The sequence below is a fragment of the Phasianus colchicus genome, chromosome 1 (assembly GCF_987193195.1).
Source record: "Phasianus colchicus chromosome 1, bPhaCol1.hap1.1, whole genome shotgun sequence".
In the NCBI taxonomy this organism is placed as follows: domain Eukaryota; kingdom Metazoa; phylum Chordata; class Aves; order Galliformes; family Phasianidae; genus Phasianus; species Phasianus colchicus.
Window position 1 is genome coordinate 140,561,678 of NC_143436.1, and position 19,094 is coordinate 140,580,771.

At 35.4% G+C, this 19,094-nt stretch overlaps 1 protein-coding gene across 2 annotated transcripts in view; it reads right to left on the bottom strand.

The window, feature by feature from the left end:
* Nucleotides 1-763: 763 nt before the first annotated feature.
* Nucleotides 764-19,094, bottom strand: part of ANKRD10 (ankyrin repeat domain 10) — a 34,503-nt gene continuing 16,172 nt past the window's right edge. Inside the window, exons 4-6 of one of the 2 annotated variants that reach the window (XM_031613776.2) lie at nt 8,942-9,177; nt 5,275-5,370; nt 764-2,432 (exon numbers count right to left, since the gene is read on the bottom strand). In XM_031613776.2, the coding sequence (XP_031469636.1) occupies nt 1,948-2,432; nt 5,275-5,370; nt 8,942-9,177 (817 nt within the window). In that variant the 3' untranslated portion in view covers nt 764-1,947. The remainder of the gene's footprint in view (nt 2,433-5,274; nt 5,371-8,941; nt 9,178-19,094) is intronic. The other variant, XM_031613777.2, reaches the window with a different exon arrangement.

Sequence of the window (19,094 nt, forward strand, 5' to 3'; positions counted from 1 at the left end):
AATTTATAGCCAAGTACTTCTGATGACATGTTTACTGTAACCTAGTGATGCTTTGATTTATTTGAAAAGCATAAGAAAGCACATACATGCAGCAAGCTCTGCAAATACAAAAATAACATTGTTGTTGTGTTAGTATGATGGCAATGGCACATCCCTCTGGGCACCACATAAACAAATCAAATTGTGTAAGAACAGAGCCTGGATGCAGTTATTCAAGCACATGCAAGTTACGTGCATGCCAGAAAGAGTGCCTCAGGTGAGAGTCTCCTTTCCTTAACTGTCTTGTTTGTCCCCAGAAGGCATTGAGGAGTTTCACTGGACTGGCCAACAACTTGCAGAATGACTGTGCAGCTGCCAGTGCAGCTCAGTGAGAATGCAGCTCTCCATCTGAATACACCGCAGGTATCTTATATGTAGATAGTAAACCATTTATGGTGCATTTAAATATTGACTTCTCTGCAGTCTGTATCATTTTAAGCAGAAAAGTTCAAAGGTGAGCACAATTTCCATGATCGGAGAGGCAGAATTTTCAACCTGTTTTTGGAATTCAGGGCTGATAGAACCTTTAAACCTAGAATATCTAGTATGTGTTTCTGTGATTCAGTCAAGGACAACTGACTCAGCTGGTCCCATCTGCTTCCACATACTGACAAAATTATGAAGTTCCACAGTTGCTCTGAGAACGATTATGGAGAAATGTGGTTTAAAAGCTATTAATGACATGTTCAAATATCCAGTAAAAATATCATGTCTAAACAAAACATTCAGATACAATGTAATATGTTTATTTTTTGAATCCAAATGGTAAAGGTCCCTTTTTAAACAAAACAACAGAAAAAATAATCAACACAATTCAGAGGGCTTATCTCATTTACCATATTCTTCCCACTCTTCATTTATCATATCACAAAGCAGCAACTTATATTATTAGTGCTTATATAGTGCACTTATATGAGTTTTGATTTATGTATTAAGCTTTAAATACAACGTATATCTATGAGCATAGCCCAGAATACACAACATTACATTTTCAAAGCATATGTTAAAAAAAGGACAATAAATGTATATCCAAGACGGTCAAACTCAAATATTTTGACTTGCCAAACTCTATAACAAGTAACAGTAATTTTAAACTGCATACAAAGCAGAACAGTGCCAACATGCCTCCGGTCTGTGAGCTATGGTAAAATATCAAGCATACATATAAAGAAGAGAAGCAAAAGGAAAATGCCACATATTCAGAACTAACCTGAGGAACACCTGACTGCGACTGCACAAAGGCAACCCACCTTCCCACTCTATAATGCAAAGAGCCCAACAACAGAAAGCACTTCTATGCTATAGTAAAGTGAAACATTAACTTTTCCAAATTTTGCCTCTGCATTTTTAAACGACTTGCTCAAAAATGTGAAGATGAACATCTAATTATACTGAACAAATGTACAAACTATAAAGTCAGAGAAGCTCCATAAGATTGCCACTTTCCAACCTTGCATAGTGATAGTTGGCATTGATATTACTACCATAGCTTCGGCAGAAGATATGGAAAAGGAAAATCTTTACTTCTAAGTGATGCACATATGTAACATTTTCTTCACAAAATTCATTTAAACATAGTTTTAATAAAAGGGAAAACAGCTCTAAAAAGAGAAAGATAGTGTTCACAAGCTTAGAAATAAAAAAATACAAAACCGGAACATTCCATAAAAATGAAAATAACCATTCCATCATAACAGCACCTACTTTATCACTAAACAAGCCCCATACATGCAACAAACTAAAACTATCGTATAAGGCTGTCAAATGAAAGGTTTACTTTTTATATAAACAAAGTGTAAAAATAGCAGTAAGTTGCAATTTTCAAATGTAATGCTATGTGAAGATTTTGTGCCCCCAGATTCATTTGGTAGCAATTTCAATATGCATGTGATATGAAGGTCGTTGAATCTAGGAGCCGTGGTACAAATACATTGTGCCTAAGACAGTATTGTCATACCTCTGTTCAACTTTAACAGAATTGGAATGCTCAACGACACTACTAAGTTCAGGGATGCTTTCAGCAGTATCCCCAAAACCGTGGTAGTGTCCATAGTGCAAAGTATCTCCAGGGTCTTCCACCCACGAGGGGCGGTTAGAAACGCAGCTACTTGGGCTTCCATTCAGATGGAGAGATCCACACATATCAGTGGGATTATTCATGGCCTTTTCTGGCTCCTCGGTGCCATTACTGGTATGAATTCGATGCCTACCGGGAGAAGTTACTCCAGGAATTATTCCAGTAGATGTTAATGTTAAACATTCTTCTTGCCTGGTATCCATCCCACTGAGCTGTTGTGCGGCGGTGAAATCCAAATGTCCATTGATGGCACATCCATTTGTCAGTGCATTCAATATGGAGCTACTGCTATTCATATCTGCATTAAGAAATACACCTGTCACCAAAAATTAAGGATCAATCGAAATACATCAAAACGTCTCCACTATACTCCACTGATTTTTAAAATGTTTCCATACACAACTTTGCAAATAAGCCTACCCTTTCTTTATCAGTAACTACATACACAGTTCGTGTTTGTAGGAGCTGGACTGAGGCATGGATTTTAATGTAAAAAATGCAACTATCTTATCTACATTCAACTGTATTTGTCTTAATCTTTCAAAGACATTGTGAGTTTTTCAGAAATTGTTTCCTGTAAGTGTAGCAGACTGCATTCTGGACAGCAGATTGAAAAATTGAATAAGACATCCTTTCATCTTAACTGCAATGCCCTCTTGGGCTCTTAGATTGTAAATATACAACGGAGTATCTGTGACAGGGCGAAGAGTTGCCTTTTTTAAAATATTATTTTCTGTAGTAATTAGTCTATGACTCATTTCTTTCTTTTCAGTGGTCACACTTACAGCACAGAATACACTGAAGTAGGTCGAATAAAGAAATGTTATGGTGGGATGCTAATATAAAATGTGTCAAAGTTCTTTTATTTAGAAAGTTCTTCAACTCATCTAGCAGCTTGCTAGATGAGATAGTGAGGTTTATATTAATGAGTTCATAATAACATCTGTACAATCCACATGCAAAAGGCCATACAATAGCAACAGCAGAGTGCACAGAAGACTAAAAAAAAGATTAATAGTAGGGAACAAAATTCTAAAAATGTGCATGCAAAAAAATAGACAACTGTTTTAAAGCAATTCCTGTTGGATTTAGTAGTTAGTACAATCATTATTATTTCCATCAACAGAATTTCATCAGCATATCTGAAATGCATTTTTTTTTTTTTTTTGCAGTGGTACTCAAAAGTACTAGCTCAACAGCTGCAGAATACACTCTGCCTTAAAATGCCTACAGGTAAAGGACATCTAAAATTTATATCTGTATTGGTAAAGAATAGCGAGGCAAATGGAGAAACCACAGGTCTATACAGCTACATTTAAAGATTTTATGTCCCGTTGTTGTTCTTGGATATATGCACATATGTTTGTGAATACATAAGTGCATAAACCTACGTGCAAAACAGGACTGCATTTACGCTGTATTTCCAAATCGAGCCAGTAAGTTAGTCTGCCTGCTGGTAACTTTCCACATTTAAAAACAACTGGGTTCCTGTCTAAGTGACATGAGTACCACTGTTTGACAAGGAAGAATCAGAAGCTTTGGTTAGTAGTCCATTGCACGGATATGTTTTGAAATATGGATACACCAATACACAAAGCCAAAAAATGTGTTAATTTTGTACCTCACTGTGTGTACTAACCGGAGTTTCCTGTTTCATCCCTTCATGACGTCAACAGAACTCACTAACAACAAATTCTTATTGAAAATGAAAAAGAAAATCCACCCAAACCCATCGAGACACCAAAGCTAATATTTCAGTGATGAAAACGCACAGAAAGAATTTCAGATAGTGTTTATTAACTGAAAAGTGCGAAATTTTAACTGTTTAAAAATAAATCCTTATAGGCTGGCTTTGCCAAGTCGAATTTAATAAAAGTGGCGCTACCCACAGTTAATATGCAAAAGTAGGTAATGAATAATTCTAGTGATAATTATAGAACGTTACTACGCATTAAAAATTAGCACCTATAGTAATAGAGAATATTTATGAATGACAATCATTTTTCCATAAATAAGAACACTTAGTAATTATCACTGGAAAATATCATAATCTACTTTTTAAGAACTGACTGTATATATATGTATATATATTTATTTCTAATATATTAAAATATCTGTCCATTATCATTCCCTTTGGCAAATCTGATTTGTGGTACAAAGCATAAACATTTTAATCACAGAACAAATTAAGGTAAGATATTCATTTCTCATTATAATAATGCACTATCATAGTAACTCCATGCTTTACCTACAAAGTGCATGGAAAAGCTGACCCCAAACAGGTTTTATCAAAGCTCTATGCACACCCTGGGGTTATCAAAAAGCATCTGATTGAGCAGCCCTGAAAAAAACACCATTAATATCCACTACTACCACTAATATTATGACTGTTCCGTGAGGATCAATGTACGAAGTCCAAACAGCTTTCCGATACTGCAGTTCCAAATTTAGTTCCAAACTAGCCTAAGAACATCAGTATCCAGTCTTTTTTTTTTTCACTAAAATCCACAAATTTGTTCATAGCAAGATCCTGTGCTTATATTGTCTGAACAAATTCTGAATACATTATGTAGTCTAGACTATTCTTTATAGCATTTGTTAAACTATGCTGAGTACAGTTCAGTTGTAACATATATTATTTTCAAAGCTATATAAGCACTATGATATGTTTCCCTATCAAGTCTTATCAGCAAGTAAAACTATTTAATGGAAACAAAGTGAATCATTTACATTACTTCTGAGTTTCCGTTAACCTGAAATCATAGCAACTAAAAGCAAGGCACAACGTAATACAAGCCTCAGGTTAGAAGTGAAACAGCCACTGTGGATTTCTGTTCATCTGAGAACTGCTATTAAACCTTCTCTTTCACCATTACAATATATTGCATGAAACAGCTAATTTTAGACACCTACTAAAACCCCATTATGTTGGGTGTTACAATACAACAGTTTTCAAGACTCTAGTCATCATGTGCAAAAGTAAAGAATTAAGTCTTAAAAATAAAATGCGTATTGGTTCTTGCAATGACAAGGCGTTTGCATTGCAGAAACAGTGTATATTTCAATTTCTTTTGGTCCAACAGAACTACTCTCCTGTTGTTTGGTGTCTTCGACCATTTGAATGTTGTTGTAGTTAACAGGAAACTGTCCACTCCCACCTGATACAACAGCAAACTCTCTGTCAACGTGCATATTGTCAGCATCGTCCTCAACTCCTCCATTCATCATTGGTATTAAGCCATCAAAGCTGTAAGCTGATTAAAAAAAGAGGTTTGCTTAGTCACTGGTGCACACTTGAAAACTCAGCCAACAAACAGATGAGTACTTTCACTATTAAAACAAAAGCTTTTTACATACAAATCTAAACTGCTCATGTGTGAAAGCTTCCGACATTTGAGATAACAAATGTGAAATAAGCAAAGGGTGAGTAGCTGCATCTTCATTACTATCCTCAAAAATGCAGAATTACCACCGTACCTACCAGACTTTGCACCTACGTATCAAGCAATTACTAGGTGTAAGTTGACTAGAGTAATTTAGGTTGCCCAGGTAGCATGCCCTGTGGATATAAGCAGACTATCCCAGAGAGCATTCAGTGTCAGTTATGATTGTTCCCCCTTTGCTCCCAAGTTCCAGCTCATATTAACTCATGTCCTACTCATGAGATGTTCCAGGGACCATCCAAGAACTGAACATAGATTTCTCTTGATAAAAGCCAAGAAGTGTCAAGACGTGGGAAATGCTTTAATAAGCAAAATGGGTGTGACTGCACCACCTCTTATCAGCACCCGCCAATGCACCCCTTCAGTATTAGCCCAACAGACCCTGCAGTTTTTTTTTTTGCTGACACACTTTTCTATACTCTGCACACACATCATAATATAGAGGGGCTACTTCAGTAGACTGCAAGTCTTTTTGCATTACTTTGGCACAAGGGAAATCTTAGTAAACTACTTGCTTTTAATGAACCTTAAGCAATTGCTAGTGTGTTTCAGGGCTCCGGAGTTAACATAGGTCTTAAAGGAGACCATAGAGAAGTGAGATTTATATCACCCTAGACCAGGAAGAGAAAAACATTTTCTCTGGATATCTAGAGGAATATGGTGTGCAGTTTCTTGCTGGCATATGCAAGGGTACAGCCACTCAGCAATGCTCCCCATCTTCATCCCACAAAGATAACCCAACAGCAGCCATGTCGAATGTCATGATATGCAGTTGGTCACCTCCTGCACACATCAAACTAAGTGTGTTGAGCTTGTACAGCACAGTGCAAAAGCCAGTCTGCCAAAGGCTGTGGGGTAGATGGATGAGAAGGACTGCAACAAACACACAAATGATCAACTGGCCTCGCATGTATCATCTTTGTATTTGACTGTGTGACCCAACTGCCCCAGGAATCAGAGAGACAGATTTCTGGAACTCACTTCAGAAGAACCGACATAAAATTCAGCTGATGTTTCTAAGTTAAAAGTGGAAATTATTCAGTGTGTATTCTGAATGCAGACTTGCAACAGAAGCTACCAGTGTACATTTTTTCAGCTTCTGGAGCTTATTCTTGTATTGCATTTGCTATCAGCATTGCATAAGTTTGAAGCTGAAGGCTTTTTTAATACTATGTGCCCAATAGCAGATTTGTGTGCAAAAAAACCCCAAAATCGTGTACATAAAGTTCATCTCCTCTCCAGTTTAGCTATTCCAGGACAAAGGGTGAAGCTTGTTTCATATTTTTCCGTACTCCACTGCTTACAATCTCATTGCAAATTGTGTATACCGTGCCAAGACATTGTGTAAGCTTTTCTCAATTGCTGTAATCTGGTCGTAACTGCCTGCACTCTCTGGATATCTGGAATCCCATGTGCAAATAAATGGCAATGCTAAAGGCAAATCTGCCTGAATTTGCTTGTTTTTTTAAAAAAGGCTAGCTAAGCTCAAAGATGTACTGATGACTCCTCATTACTCACCTTTGTTGTTTACAAGGTGCCTCAAGAAAGGTGACTCATTCTCATTCCCAACAGGCTTTTTACATTACTGTGATATTACTGACGTTGATGTCTTTGAAGGCAGACACTGCATCAGAAATTTCGAGTTTGGATGCATCTCTTAATTACTCTAAAAATCTTCAAGCAAAGGCAGCAGTTTCTACCTTGTTTGCAAAGGTGTTAAAAGTCATACTGGTAAAAAAAAAACTCCAAAAAATACCTATTCTGATTGCTTCTCTAATATCTCGGTAATTGGCTAAGAGACCTCATTCACTTGAACATATTGTACTTGTTTGCTTCATCTGACTTACCCATTACTCCAACTCCTTATGTGGAAAGATAATGCGGATATCGCTATTTCACGGCAACATATCATAAATGGCCCAGTGCCACTCCTGCAGATTTTGGGGAAATGGTACCTACTGTCTACCTTAGAACAATTTTCTGAAATGAAAGAGCTTGCTGGTTATGAATATCCAGAAGAATAGCTCTTCAAGATCAAAGGTGTTTATCTCTGTCTTCAAGCAACATCTTCTCATTACCGGAACATGAATGCACTGAAAACATCATTCCTCAGCTGTTATGTCCAACTGTGTACTGCATTTTCTCAATCCAAGCAACTACTTAAAGACTTCATTCCTTGAAACATAACCTTCCATTTAATTGAATAGATGCTCTTTACCATCAGGAATTTATTTAGTTTGGAACAACTAGATAAAGTGGTATATCTTATACCATATTCTTAGCTTCAGAGTAAACACATTAATGCCTCCAATCCCAGGACAGCTGAAATGGTGGCTGGATAGTAAGTACTAAAGCAAATGCTATGGAGTGACAATGTTGTTGTGATTTATTTTATTCGTATCAGATTTTAAAATGTTTCTTTGGTCTCATTTCCACTCTCACTACCTGCAGTTAAGCACCAGTTAAGCCCAGGTTTCTTTGACTCACTGTAAAACACGCTTATTAGAACAAAACACGGTTTCATGAAGATGTCTTCAGTGATTGTCTGTAGAATCCCTATTCCATTGCTGGTACAGGAACAAAGGAGGTTTGAGTACAGAATGCTCAATTCCTCTTCAGTATGAGTTTAAAAGGACGTCTGCAGCAAGGCAACAGGATATTCTCTCATGTTATTCATGCAGTATTTAAGATTTGAAAAAGATTTCTTCATATAGCCACCAAAAATATCTTCAAGGTATTATCCTATCATTGCCGGCAGAAACAGCACCCTCATCGCACTGGGCTGAATATGAATCCCTCAGATTCATTCCCATCTGATAGTCTTGTATAATCTAACAGTTCCCCTTGGAAAATGATCCTGGATATTTAGTGTACGTTCACTTCGTGTTACAAACACAATCCATACCAACGCAGAAACCTTTCTGCATCAAATTTATTTCATCCATCTTGCTTAGTAAACCATTTCTGAAGAATAAATGAATCCCAAAATGGAAAATTACCATCAGAACATCTGGGCTTCTTTGTGAATTAGAATATTATGTGGCTCTTCTAAATGAGAAGAAAGCAAGGAAAGCAGAAGCTAATTTCAGCTTCTGCTCTTCTGTGTGTTATTCTTGGTGTCGTGTAACTACAGTACTCCCTGGGAATAGAAATTTCAGAAGACGTCAAGATGATGACAGGGAGAAATGAGACCATATGACATGTGTACACTCTTCAAAGGATGGAACAACTGTATTTACCTGCTTCTGGTATCAATGCTTAATTTAGATATGTTGGTGAGTTTGTGAATAATACTCGACATCCACTCTGAAAGGCTTTAAAACGTTTATTTTCCTCTCTCAGCAACAGTGTCACCCCATCCCTTTTACCTCTAGGGTCTCACCTTCCGTTCTAGCTTTCTTTACTCCAGCAGACTCCACATCTTCAAAGGATCTCTTTCGACTTGTCCCACCATTGAATGGATTGGGACCTGCATTCTGATGACCCCCATTTAAGGTGCCATTGCTATAGTAACGATTCAGATGACAGTTCTGGAGGTTCAAGAGAAACTGGGCACATTCTTGGAAGCCCTGGGTATGTGCAAGGTCTGCTGCTGTCAGGCCACTGGCATTTCTCAAGCTGTACAATACAAAGAAACTGAATTACACTCATTCATCAATCTAGCTTGCTGCTGCTGCTGCCCTTACTGACTATCTATCTGCTGGCGATGAGAGAAAACATACACTTAGTAAATTTCCATTAAGAAATTAGTTATCAATCATAGTTTTATAACTAACTTAACTTTTCTCACATACATCTGTCTTCTAAGCAAAATTTGGGAGACAATACACTTTAAACTAAAATCAATATACTATGTGCTTTAAAAAAAAAAAAAAACATCTTCCTATTTAAACTTCTCAAAATGCTTTAATCTAAAATAGTCTGAAGTACCTGGCCTTTTACATAAACTTCAGACTGATTAAAGCCTTGAAATTAACCATCTATGATCTTCTGCAGTTTATTTTGTAATCTATATCTTGAGTAAAAGATCAAATACTTGAAACAAACTTAACATGACTTGGCAATTGTCCATGGCATTCTGGTTTCTAAGGTAACAATAAAATATACACACATAAAGGAAAAAAAGACAAAGATGCTACACTTAGTTATGCTTTGCTTATAGGATTTTTTTTTCTGGTTTCTTTCTTATTTCAAAGTGTGTGACATCATAAGTGTTGGAACTTGCTTTCTTATTTGTATCAAGACTTTCTCAACATACAAGAGAAATGACATTGGAATTTGAATACTCTAAAGCAACAAGAATATTATAAATGAAAACAGATAAGATACACAGACTTATGAAAGTTTAATTTGAAAGTGTGTGAAGTTATCACATGTATTTAAACAAACATACATGTCTGTGCATAGAATACAGATTAATAAGGAAATGTAAGTGGTGACAAGAGGGCTAAAAATGACAAAAGATGCCAATACATCTTTCCTAATTTTTTTTCCTCCTTTCCAATACATCAGAAAATTGGATTTGTATCTGGGCTTCAGTAGCTCAGACAAGTTCATTACTTGAAAATTCAGAAACAGAATAGCCACAGAATAAGAATTTAGAAGACTGGTAAGACCTAATTCCCCTGTTGAAACTCATATGAAAAAGAAATCAACTTATTCCAGCTCACGTGAAGAGCACAAAGAACAAAGCTTAGCTTTTCTTCCTAGAACGTTGCAAGCAAACATAACGCAATGCAACAGAAACTTCAGGAACATAAACTTGAAAAATAACCATTTTGAACAAAAACAATAGCTCACTTATATCTAATCCATTTTACATTTGCTGGCCCCTGAAAGGCACTGAAATAAATTTAGACAAGAGCAAGTGCATAAGGCTGCATATACCAAATTTTGAGAAAGGTTTGTTTCCCAGAAGAAGGAAAAAAAAAAAAAAAAAGAAGAAGAAATGTGATCTGAAGTTTCACCTACTTTATAATGTAATGAACCTATTCAGATTTCTCCCCTTCCCATATCCTAAGAAGTTTATCCCTAATAGGTAAAGAAAAACAGGAATATTTTAGAATGGGCTGCAGCACACTGGGTGTAACATTCTTGATTCTGACAGCTTAGAACTTTCTCTCTTAAAAATCTGAATTTAACCTATAATATTCGAAAGAACTCCCACTGTCAGGAAATCAGTGATTAAAAAAAAATACAAACAAATCAAATAAGAAGATAAGAAGGATCTAGATGACTAGAAACTTGCTGGCCAACTGCTATGTAAGAGAAAACAGTTTCTTGCTATAAAAAAATTCATTAGAGAAATGAGAATAGAAATGGTTCACTGCACTGACTACACAAGACACAATAAGGAGCTCCATTTCTTATATGCAGTCCATCTCTATACCAGTCCTTGACTGTAAGCTCTAATAATGTAAATTATTAGAAGGAAATCAAAGTAATCAAAGATTAATTTTGATATTAAGAATAGTATGTATGATGTGGACTGCACTGTCAAAATATCAGAAGGAAACTCAGAGAGGTAATTACCATATTGGAGTAAGTTTTCAACTACCTCAGTTATTAGAACGTCTCTTAAGAAACACTTCATTTCTCATAGCTGCTTATGGAAATAATTTAAATACATAAAGGGTATTGAAGTAATGTGAAAATGGGCTGTGAAAGAAAAGCAGTAAAAAACAGCTTTGGACAGCACAGATGGATAATTCAAAAATTTTTATTTCCTGAAAAACCATTATTTTCCACCTATCCTCCATTTTTTGTAAGTTAAAAATCCCTTCAGTCCTAGCTTTGAGCTGACTATCCCTAATCTTGAAATGGTTGAAGCTCAAAGAAACTCAAAATATACTATCTGATATTCAATCTTCAGGCAAGATATCCCTTTGTTTCTTCTAATCATGCTGCAAATGTGACAGCTCTATTTCTCTATTACTCATTATTTAAAACCTAGCAAGGCCTTTTTTTGAAGAAGAAGAAAAAAAGATACTGCACCTGAGAACAGTTTTGTTTCAGGTCTCTTTAAACTAGGCTACCTAGCTAAATTAAGATCAAGGAAATAACTAGCTAGGTAGACTGGTATTTTTCAAAATTTTTTTTTTTTTTTTTTTTTTTTTACAAAACAGCTGCCAGCAACGAAAGTATGAAAGGATGTAAGAAGTAATATTAAAGAAAAGAAAATCAGGCTAAGTCTTGTGTGCACTATATGAATTTCACAATTAGTCATCTACTAAATAGCATTTACTGACTTGGTACTATATTTTCTAAAGATTGGTCGAATTTCTATCAAAACAGATATGTTCCAAAAAAAGTAAGAATAAAAAGTACAGCTCTGAAAACATAATTCCACTTACTGGCACTTACTCCACACAGAACTGTGTCCAACACAATTCCACTGCAGTGCTGACAAACATGAGAAAAAACTGACTTTACCTTACTGAGGATGAAATGCAGTTTTTGGTAGGTTGTTACACAGTTGATGCATTGTACACTTGGAAGGCATATGCATGTTACCATTTCCAAAGAAATTCATGAATTTGAATAAACAAATGAGTCCTGTTATCCTGTTAAGATTAGTTAGCAGTATTTCATTTTGCTTTGCAGTTCATTCACTGTATCTATGTACTCTTATTCCTGCAGATAAATTAGAAGTATGATGTTATTTGCCCTCAACCTTCTTTATGGGCTGAAAGCCAGGTGCTGGAAATGATAAGGACATATTATTTGCCTCAAAGCACAGAATGAGATGCTAACTCCAAAGCAAAGTAAGAAAAATACAATTGGAAAGAGAGTTTTTCATACTATAAAGTTATTATAAATAGAAAAAATTCACAACAAAAGTCGAAAGAAATCTGGATACAGAGAAGTGATCTTGAAGTTCCTTAACAGATTATATTTAACATTTGAATTATTCTGTAGTGACAAGCATTACATAAGTGAGCTGAACATATGTACTATTAAGAGTTAAAGCTCTGACTTTTTTATGTAAAAGTTTATTCACATACCTGATACAGTGCTTAAAAAAGAAAACACTCTTACAAACCAATTTTTCTTCATCCATCAATTGACGTCCTCAAGGCAGTCTTCAAAACTGACTAATTTTGGCATGAAGGGGGCTCTCATTTTAATCTGCTTTTCTCCCTCCAGTTGACATCACAACTGGCATCAAAGGAACTATGAAGAAGACGCTACTGAAACCGAAAGGCTTTTAAAAAAAGGCTGACCATGTGCCTAATTCATTCTTCAAAAGCAAGGGAACAACTATCCTGACCAAACAGGACTGGTATATATATAGAAATGCAAAGTTAACTTTCAATTCAGCTTTAGTTTAGGAAGCTTTTTTTTTTTACTATCTCAATTTAAATGCAGTTGTTGTTTTGAGAAGCTCACTAGAAGAAGGTATATCTGAGGCAAGCTCTCAGAAAATATGGAAAATAATTCCATCATTGTGAGCTACAGAAAAAATAACTTGGAATTGCTTAAGTGTACCTTTTTGTAAGAAAGATTTACTTCAAGAAAATTTTTAAAAACCTTGCTCTTAGAGGATCTGCAGAAAAAAAAGATGAAGACCTGTTGTTTTTGCACTGAATTATAAATTATACTGAAGTTACATAAAAAGAACTTGATTCTAAGTTGTTCTATATAAACATGTTAAACTTTCTGAAGGAAAAAAGCAAGTACATTTTTATGCATTCTTGATATTTACTAGTTGAAATATACCATCTTCCACTTATAATGTCACATACCTTGAAAAGCAAAACAAATGTTTGCTATAAAAGTCAACATTAAATCTTTTTGGAAAAACATTCATATATGTAGAAAAAGCTAAGAGTATAACTTTTAAATAGTGATCACATCACCTCCAGCTTACTGTGTTTTTGTTAATGCCATGCGACAATCTAAGAAATAAACCACAGTTTTTGTATATCAATGTAATATCTGTTAAAAATACTGATCTCAATTATCTATTGTTAGTTTACAAATAAAGTAGATAATCGTAAATTAGGGTAAGCAAAGCATGCAAATCTATAGATTCTATATCTGAATTCCTAGATTAGCATTAAAACCAATCACCGCAACAAATACCTCAACAGTATGCCTTGTGTGCAGAAAGGAAGCGATACTGAACATTCAATGCCACAACTGTAAGGTTTTCGGAGAAGCACCTGTGGCAGTTTCAGCAGTTTCTATATGGAATGCTCCCCCTTTCTAGGATTACTTGAAAAAATCAAGTCAATTCGAATTACGTAGCTGTAAAACATTGACATGTGTAGTTTTCACAGTTTCAGAATCTTCTGTTTGATTTAAACGGGCAATGGTGCATAAACAGGAAACTTATAATCATAAGGGATCACATATTTGCAGGCAACAATATGATTAAAAGTTACATTAACATACATAAAGTGCTGTAGCACATTATTCATTATGTAAGCCATTATCATGTGACCACCTTAACAACAAGATACTAAGCCTTTTATGCCTTTAAAGTATTATTACTTTCATCCTGAAACCCATTTGCCAGTTCTTCACTGAAATTTATATAGAATAAATTAAAATTACCAGTCAACCCATGGCTTCAATCACTTTAAATTTAGTAGGCTGTATCTCAAAAGAATTAGTAACTATTCCTATATAAAAATTAGCAGATACAAGGATTAAAACAAAAGGAGAAAGAAAAGAAGATCAGAACACGAAAACGCCCACAGTGAGAAAAAAGTTTCCTATAAACACCAGCATACTAGTCTAAAATTTCTACAGCAAAGTGATTTTAAAATACTAAACTTTAACTGTTTTAACCCTTTGGTGTCCAAATACAAAAGTTGCAAAATAGTTTTAAAACTTTTTTCAGATACCAAGATAAAAATATTCTTAACCAAACAAATGTGTGCCATTGCTGGGGACAGCTATAAGAATTCTAAAAATCCATTCTAGAATTACATCCTGGGCATCTACGAAAGCACAAGTTGGTGCCAAGTTTTTATTTCACAACAAAATGTGGCAGCTGAAATTATTTTAGACCTTTTCAAATCATAGTAGAGATTCTCAGAACAGCCTCCAAAACCTCAATGTGGTGAGTATCCTGGAAAGAAGAAAGCTCTTTGTGAAGCCTTTTTTTTTTTTTCTTTCCATCTTAGTATTATGGTTCACAAAGGATTACATATATAGCTGCACCTACTGACACAAGAACGAACTAACTAACCATGGTAAACCACACTGGAAATACTACAGTCATCACTATTCAATGGTGATTTACTGCCTTGGTTTCTGGCTTAAGTGCTTTAAGAAAGACCTAAAACACTGGACTTCAATTTTCAGTATCTCTTGTTGAAATGTGAATCATTCCCACATAAACTTTTGCCTGAAGAATATACCACTGTTTGACTTTGTCTGCTAGCAGCAATTAACAGTAATTTTTAATTTATACCCTACTGTGTAAAAGAGAATTCCTAACGCAACTCACAAAAGGTATCAATGAATACGTTAACCTTAAAATGATACCATGCTTACAAAAAACAGAAGAGACCTTCACTACTGAAGTGAAAATAAGGGCTTCCTAGATAACCAGCAACAGCGCATTTCAAATAAGCATCTTGTTAGTACTGTAGCCTCTTTAAGTCAAAAGAATTAAGCCATGAAAATCAGATCTAACACTGATGCTGCTATTATTTCTCTACAGCCACGGATCTCCAGTGCTTACAGGAGGAAAGCATTATAGAAGACCATTAAGGAAAAGTTCAGATCAGACTCTGACTTGAAAAGCTCAACAGTCTTGTAATGCAGATTATGAAAGGTGCCTCTGGTAGCAAATACAATCACCTTATTTCTCTTTATATAAACTGAAAGGCAAATACAGCCTAAAATTTGAAAAAGTAAGAAAGCAAGCTTTTTTGAAATGTGCCAAATACAGAAGAAAGTTCAAGAGATTTAGTAGAAAAAGCATGGACTTTTGCTTGGGAAAACTAAAGAGAGAGAAATTCCTTTTAAACAGATATTTTTGTGCCAAAGGGAAGAAAATACCAGGAATGAAAGAACTAATCAGATGGACTTGCTATTTCTCATAATAGACATGAAGAGAGAAAGATTTTTCAAACTATATAAAATGTGAAATTTTTGTGACTTGATGCTCTCACTCACACAGAAGATTTTTTTTTTGGATTAAGAAACTACTGATGCACATGGAACCACTCTAAACGAGCTTCAGAAGTTTGTTCAATTTACACTGTCTTTCACACAAGGAAAGCTCATCTACCACATACCAGGAACATCTTGCAGAATACACAGAAGGAATTTGTATGAAACATAAGAGTAACATTCTAGCTAATCCAAAAGGCTCGCTAACCCTCTATGCAAAGAAATGCAACTCATAACCTGTAGCATAAGAAACACATCATTAGAAAATCCTTTCTGAACAACCTGAACATGTTTTGGGCCGAGCTGCAATTGCCTACGTTCTTTTTTTTTTTTTTTGTCTAAGTCCAAAGAGACTTGCTGAACTATGATCAACCAAACTGAAAAGACCCAAACTTGAATAGCAAACAAAACCTGTATCAACACATTTACAACCAAAAGTTAACTACAACTCATTTGCTCTAACAATTCTCCAATCATACAATCAAAATTCATCAGCAGATCAAACATGCCATTCATACAGATCATCCCCACCATCAGTGTCGAGACTAAGCAACAGAACTAAGCAAAAGACTTGTATTTGGGAACATACTGTTATCCTTGTTTCTTTCACTGTGTTTAATACCTCTACCCAAGTTCCTCTTTGTAACACTGGCCTCTCACCTACTTGCTGTAACCAGTAACAGTTTATTTTACAAAAAAAAAGACCTGTCTGAAAGGAAGCTGCACAGGAAGGAAAATCACTTCCAATAATAAAAACAAGCAAAAAACTCTAACATCCTTGTCAGAAATCTAAGCTACTGAGATTTAAAATTAACACTTTATCTTTCTTTACCCAGTTCTTTTGGACTGAAGTCAATAAAACCACCATAACTCACAGAGGCTTGTCACTAATGACTAAGCTCTCCTATGAAGCTGGATTATAACCCCGTGTTCTTTCTTCACATTTCAGAAGGGTCACAAAATATCACTGCTTTAATGAAGGATTTAACTTTACTCATAAGAAGTGCAACCTCTTGCACTCTTATTTATTCCCGAGCTTCTATCAACAACTGCTTTCACTAAGAATAATCTACTCTACTCTGAAACTGAACATGAATTATTGAATTTGCCTAAGCTTGTAGTAGTCTGAGCTTGAAAAGTACCAAACAGATTGTATAAATATCAATATACTAATTAACTGATAAGAACTGTTTGTTGAAACACCACCTCACTCTTATTCCTAAATAGTAAGAAGCAGAAGCATTATTTTCAAGATGGGGTTCAAGACTGTAAGAAAGTTGATGTTGCTTTTTCTATACTGAATCAATAGAACAGCTCTGAATGTATAACAATGGCATAATTATGACTGTTCCCATCACGCATATTATAACACCACAAAGTGACTGCAGGCATATATTTAAAATTGGGTCATTGACTAGCTAGGAAGACAAGCACATGATAAAAAAAGTAACAAGTTTCTGCTAAATTTTTAAGAGAGCGGGAAGAAACCCAGAAATACGCAGCCTTACTTTCCAACAAGCACAAGTGAACCAAAACAGATGTCTAAAACCTGAGATGAGGGAACAGGCCATAAAAGTTTTCCTGGAAAGGAAATTGACAGAAGTAGTAACGAAGTAATAGCTGATTTCTACTTTGTTTATTTTCCTGAAATCTACACAGTTTTTCTGCCTGTTTACTAAAGAGGCAGAAGAGATTTTAAAGAAATTTCAGAAAGTAAAGAAGTCTCAGAGGTAGAAACAAGAACAAAAGCTGAGATACTGTAGGAGCAGCCATAATCAAGATTTGAAAAACGTCCTATGAACAGAGCATGGGAAATCAGCAGAGAAATATCTCTTCAGGGTCTTGCAGCATCCCATAATGGTACAGCAAAGTGATTTTTCCAAACCTTGAAATTTCTGGCAAGAAAATATGAAGATTCCTACCTCAGTATTCAAGTATCTTGATCAACAAAACCCTGGAATGACCTAGTAATCATGCTCAATTGGATGCAAGCTCAAGCCACACAGAATCACAGAATATCCCAAGTTAGAAGACAAGGATCACTGAGCCAACTCCCACTCTTGGTAGCACAGGGGCTTGTAGAGGTGGCTTCTGCAAGAGGAGGCAAGAGGCTGCTTTGTGCCGAATACAGCCTGCTCCAGATGGCTCCAATGGGTCCAGCACAGGCACAGCTGAGTCCATCCTAATCCTTGAGGTACATCTCTCTATCCCAAAGAAATATTGCATTTGAATCTTCGCTCCTGAATGTATAACAATGACATAATTATGATCTTCTCTCCTAGCCCCAAACCAATTCTGTAATGCACAACTGTCCAAATGACAGTTCTAGAAGACCTTTTATTCAGAAATATACAAACTTGCCATACAAGTGAACTGTATGGAAACATGGACATGGAGAGAAACAATTAAGTTCAAATTAGTATAATTAACAGCTGCCTTTGCCTACTTTCTTTTTAGTTAATAGTGTCCTGCTTTAATAGCTGATCTTTGTATTTTATATATACACACACACATACGTGCTGTGACACTACCTTTGAAACCATGTAACAACCCAACATTTCAAAACTCATGTAAAAGAGCAAAACAAAACATGGCACCAAGAAGGCTTTTCCTCTTTAAAGAGCTGTGGATACTAATTTGTCACCATAGCAAATACACAGTTAACCAAACATAAATTGCATTAATTATGCTGTTTCAGCGAAAATCCAGCAGTTATTATGGATACTTTAAAAAAAATACTATCCACATTAAAAGTCATTTACACAGCAAACCTTTTCACTCATATGAGGACATTGTGACCACCTGCTTCCCCCTCTTCAAGGGTCCATGAATACCATAGTTAGTGGAGTAACCATTTTTATGGCTGTAGGACATACTGTGCACAGAATATGCTTCAGCTAAAATGAGAAGGTAAATACCACAAAAAAATCAAAATATTTTCACTAGGGTACAATTATTATTTTTTAATATTACTAAAAAATTTACACAGGAATAGAGTCCCAAATTCTCTCTCATCAATTAGAAAAACAATGCAAAACTTCATGAAATTTAGAGACTGTAAGATATAGTATTTCTCTGTAAAACTAATATACTAACAAGCCTGAAATGAAGTAAACTAGAGCAATTCAGGTGAGACAATTATTTTATCCTTACTGGACTACCATTAATATTCTTCAGCTTCCAACACAACCAAACAAGTGAAGTATATAGGAATAGGGTAGACACCAATATCAAAGATTTCACTAGTCCAAGTAGTTTCATTGTAACAGCAATGTTTCAATAATTACTCATTAGTAGAAAATAGCATTTTGAAGATGCTACAAAAATCAGGAAATAAATATAACCATTACAGATATGGGTCCAGTTTTCAAATCCAGGTGACCCAAAATTGAATCATCAGAGAA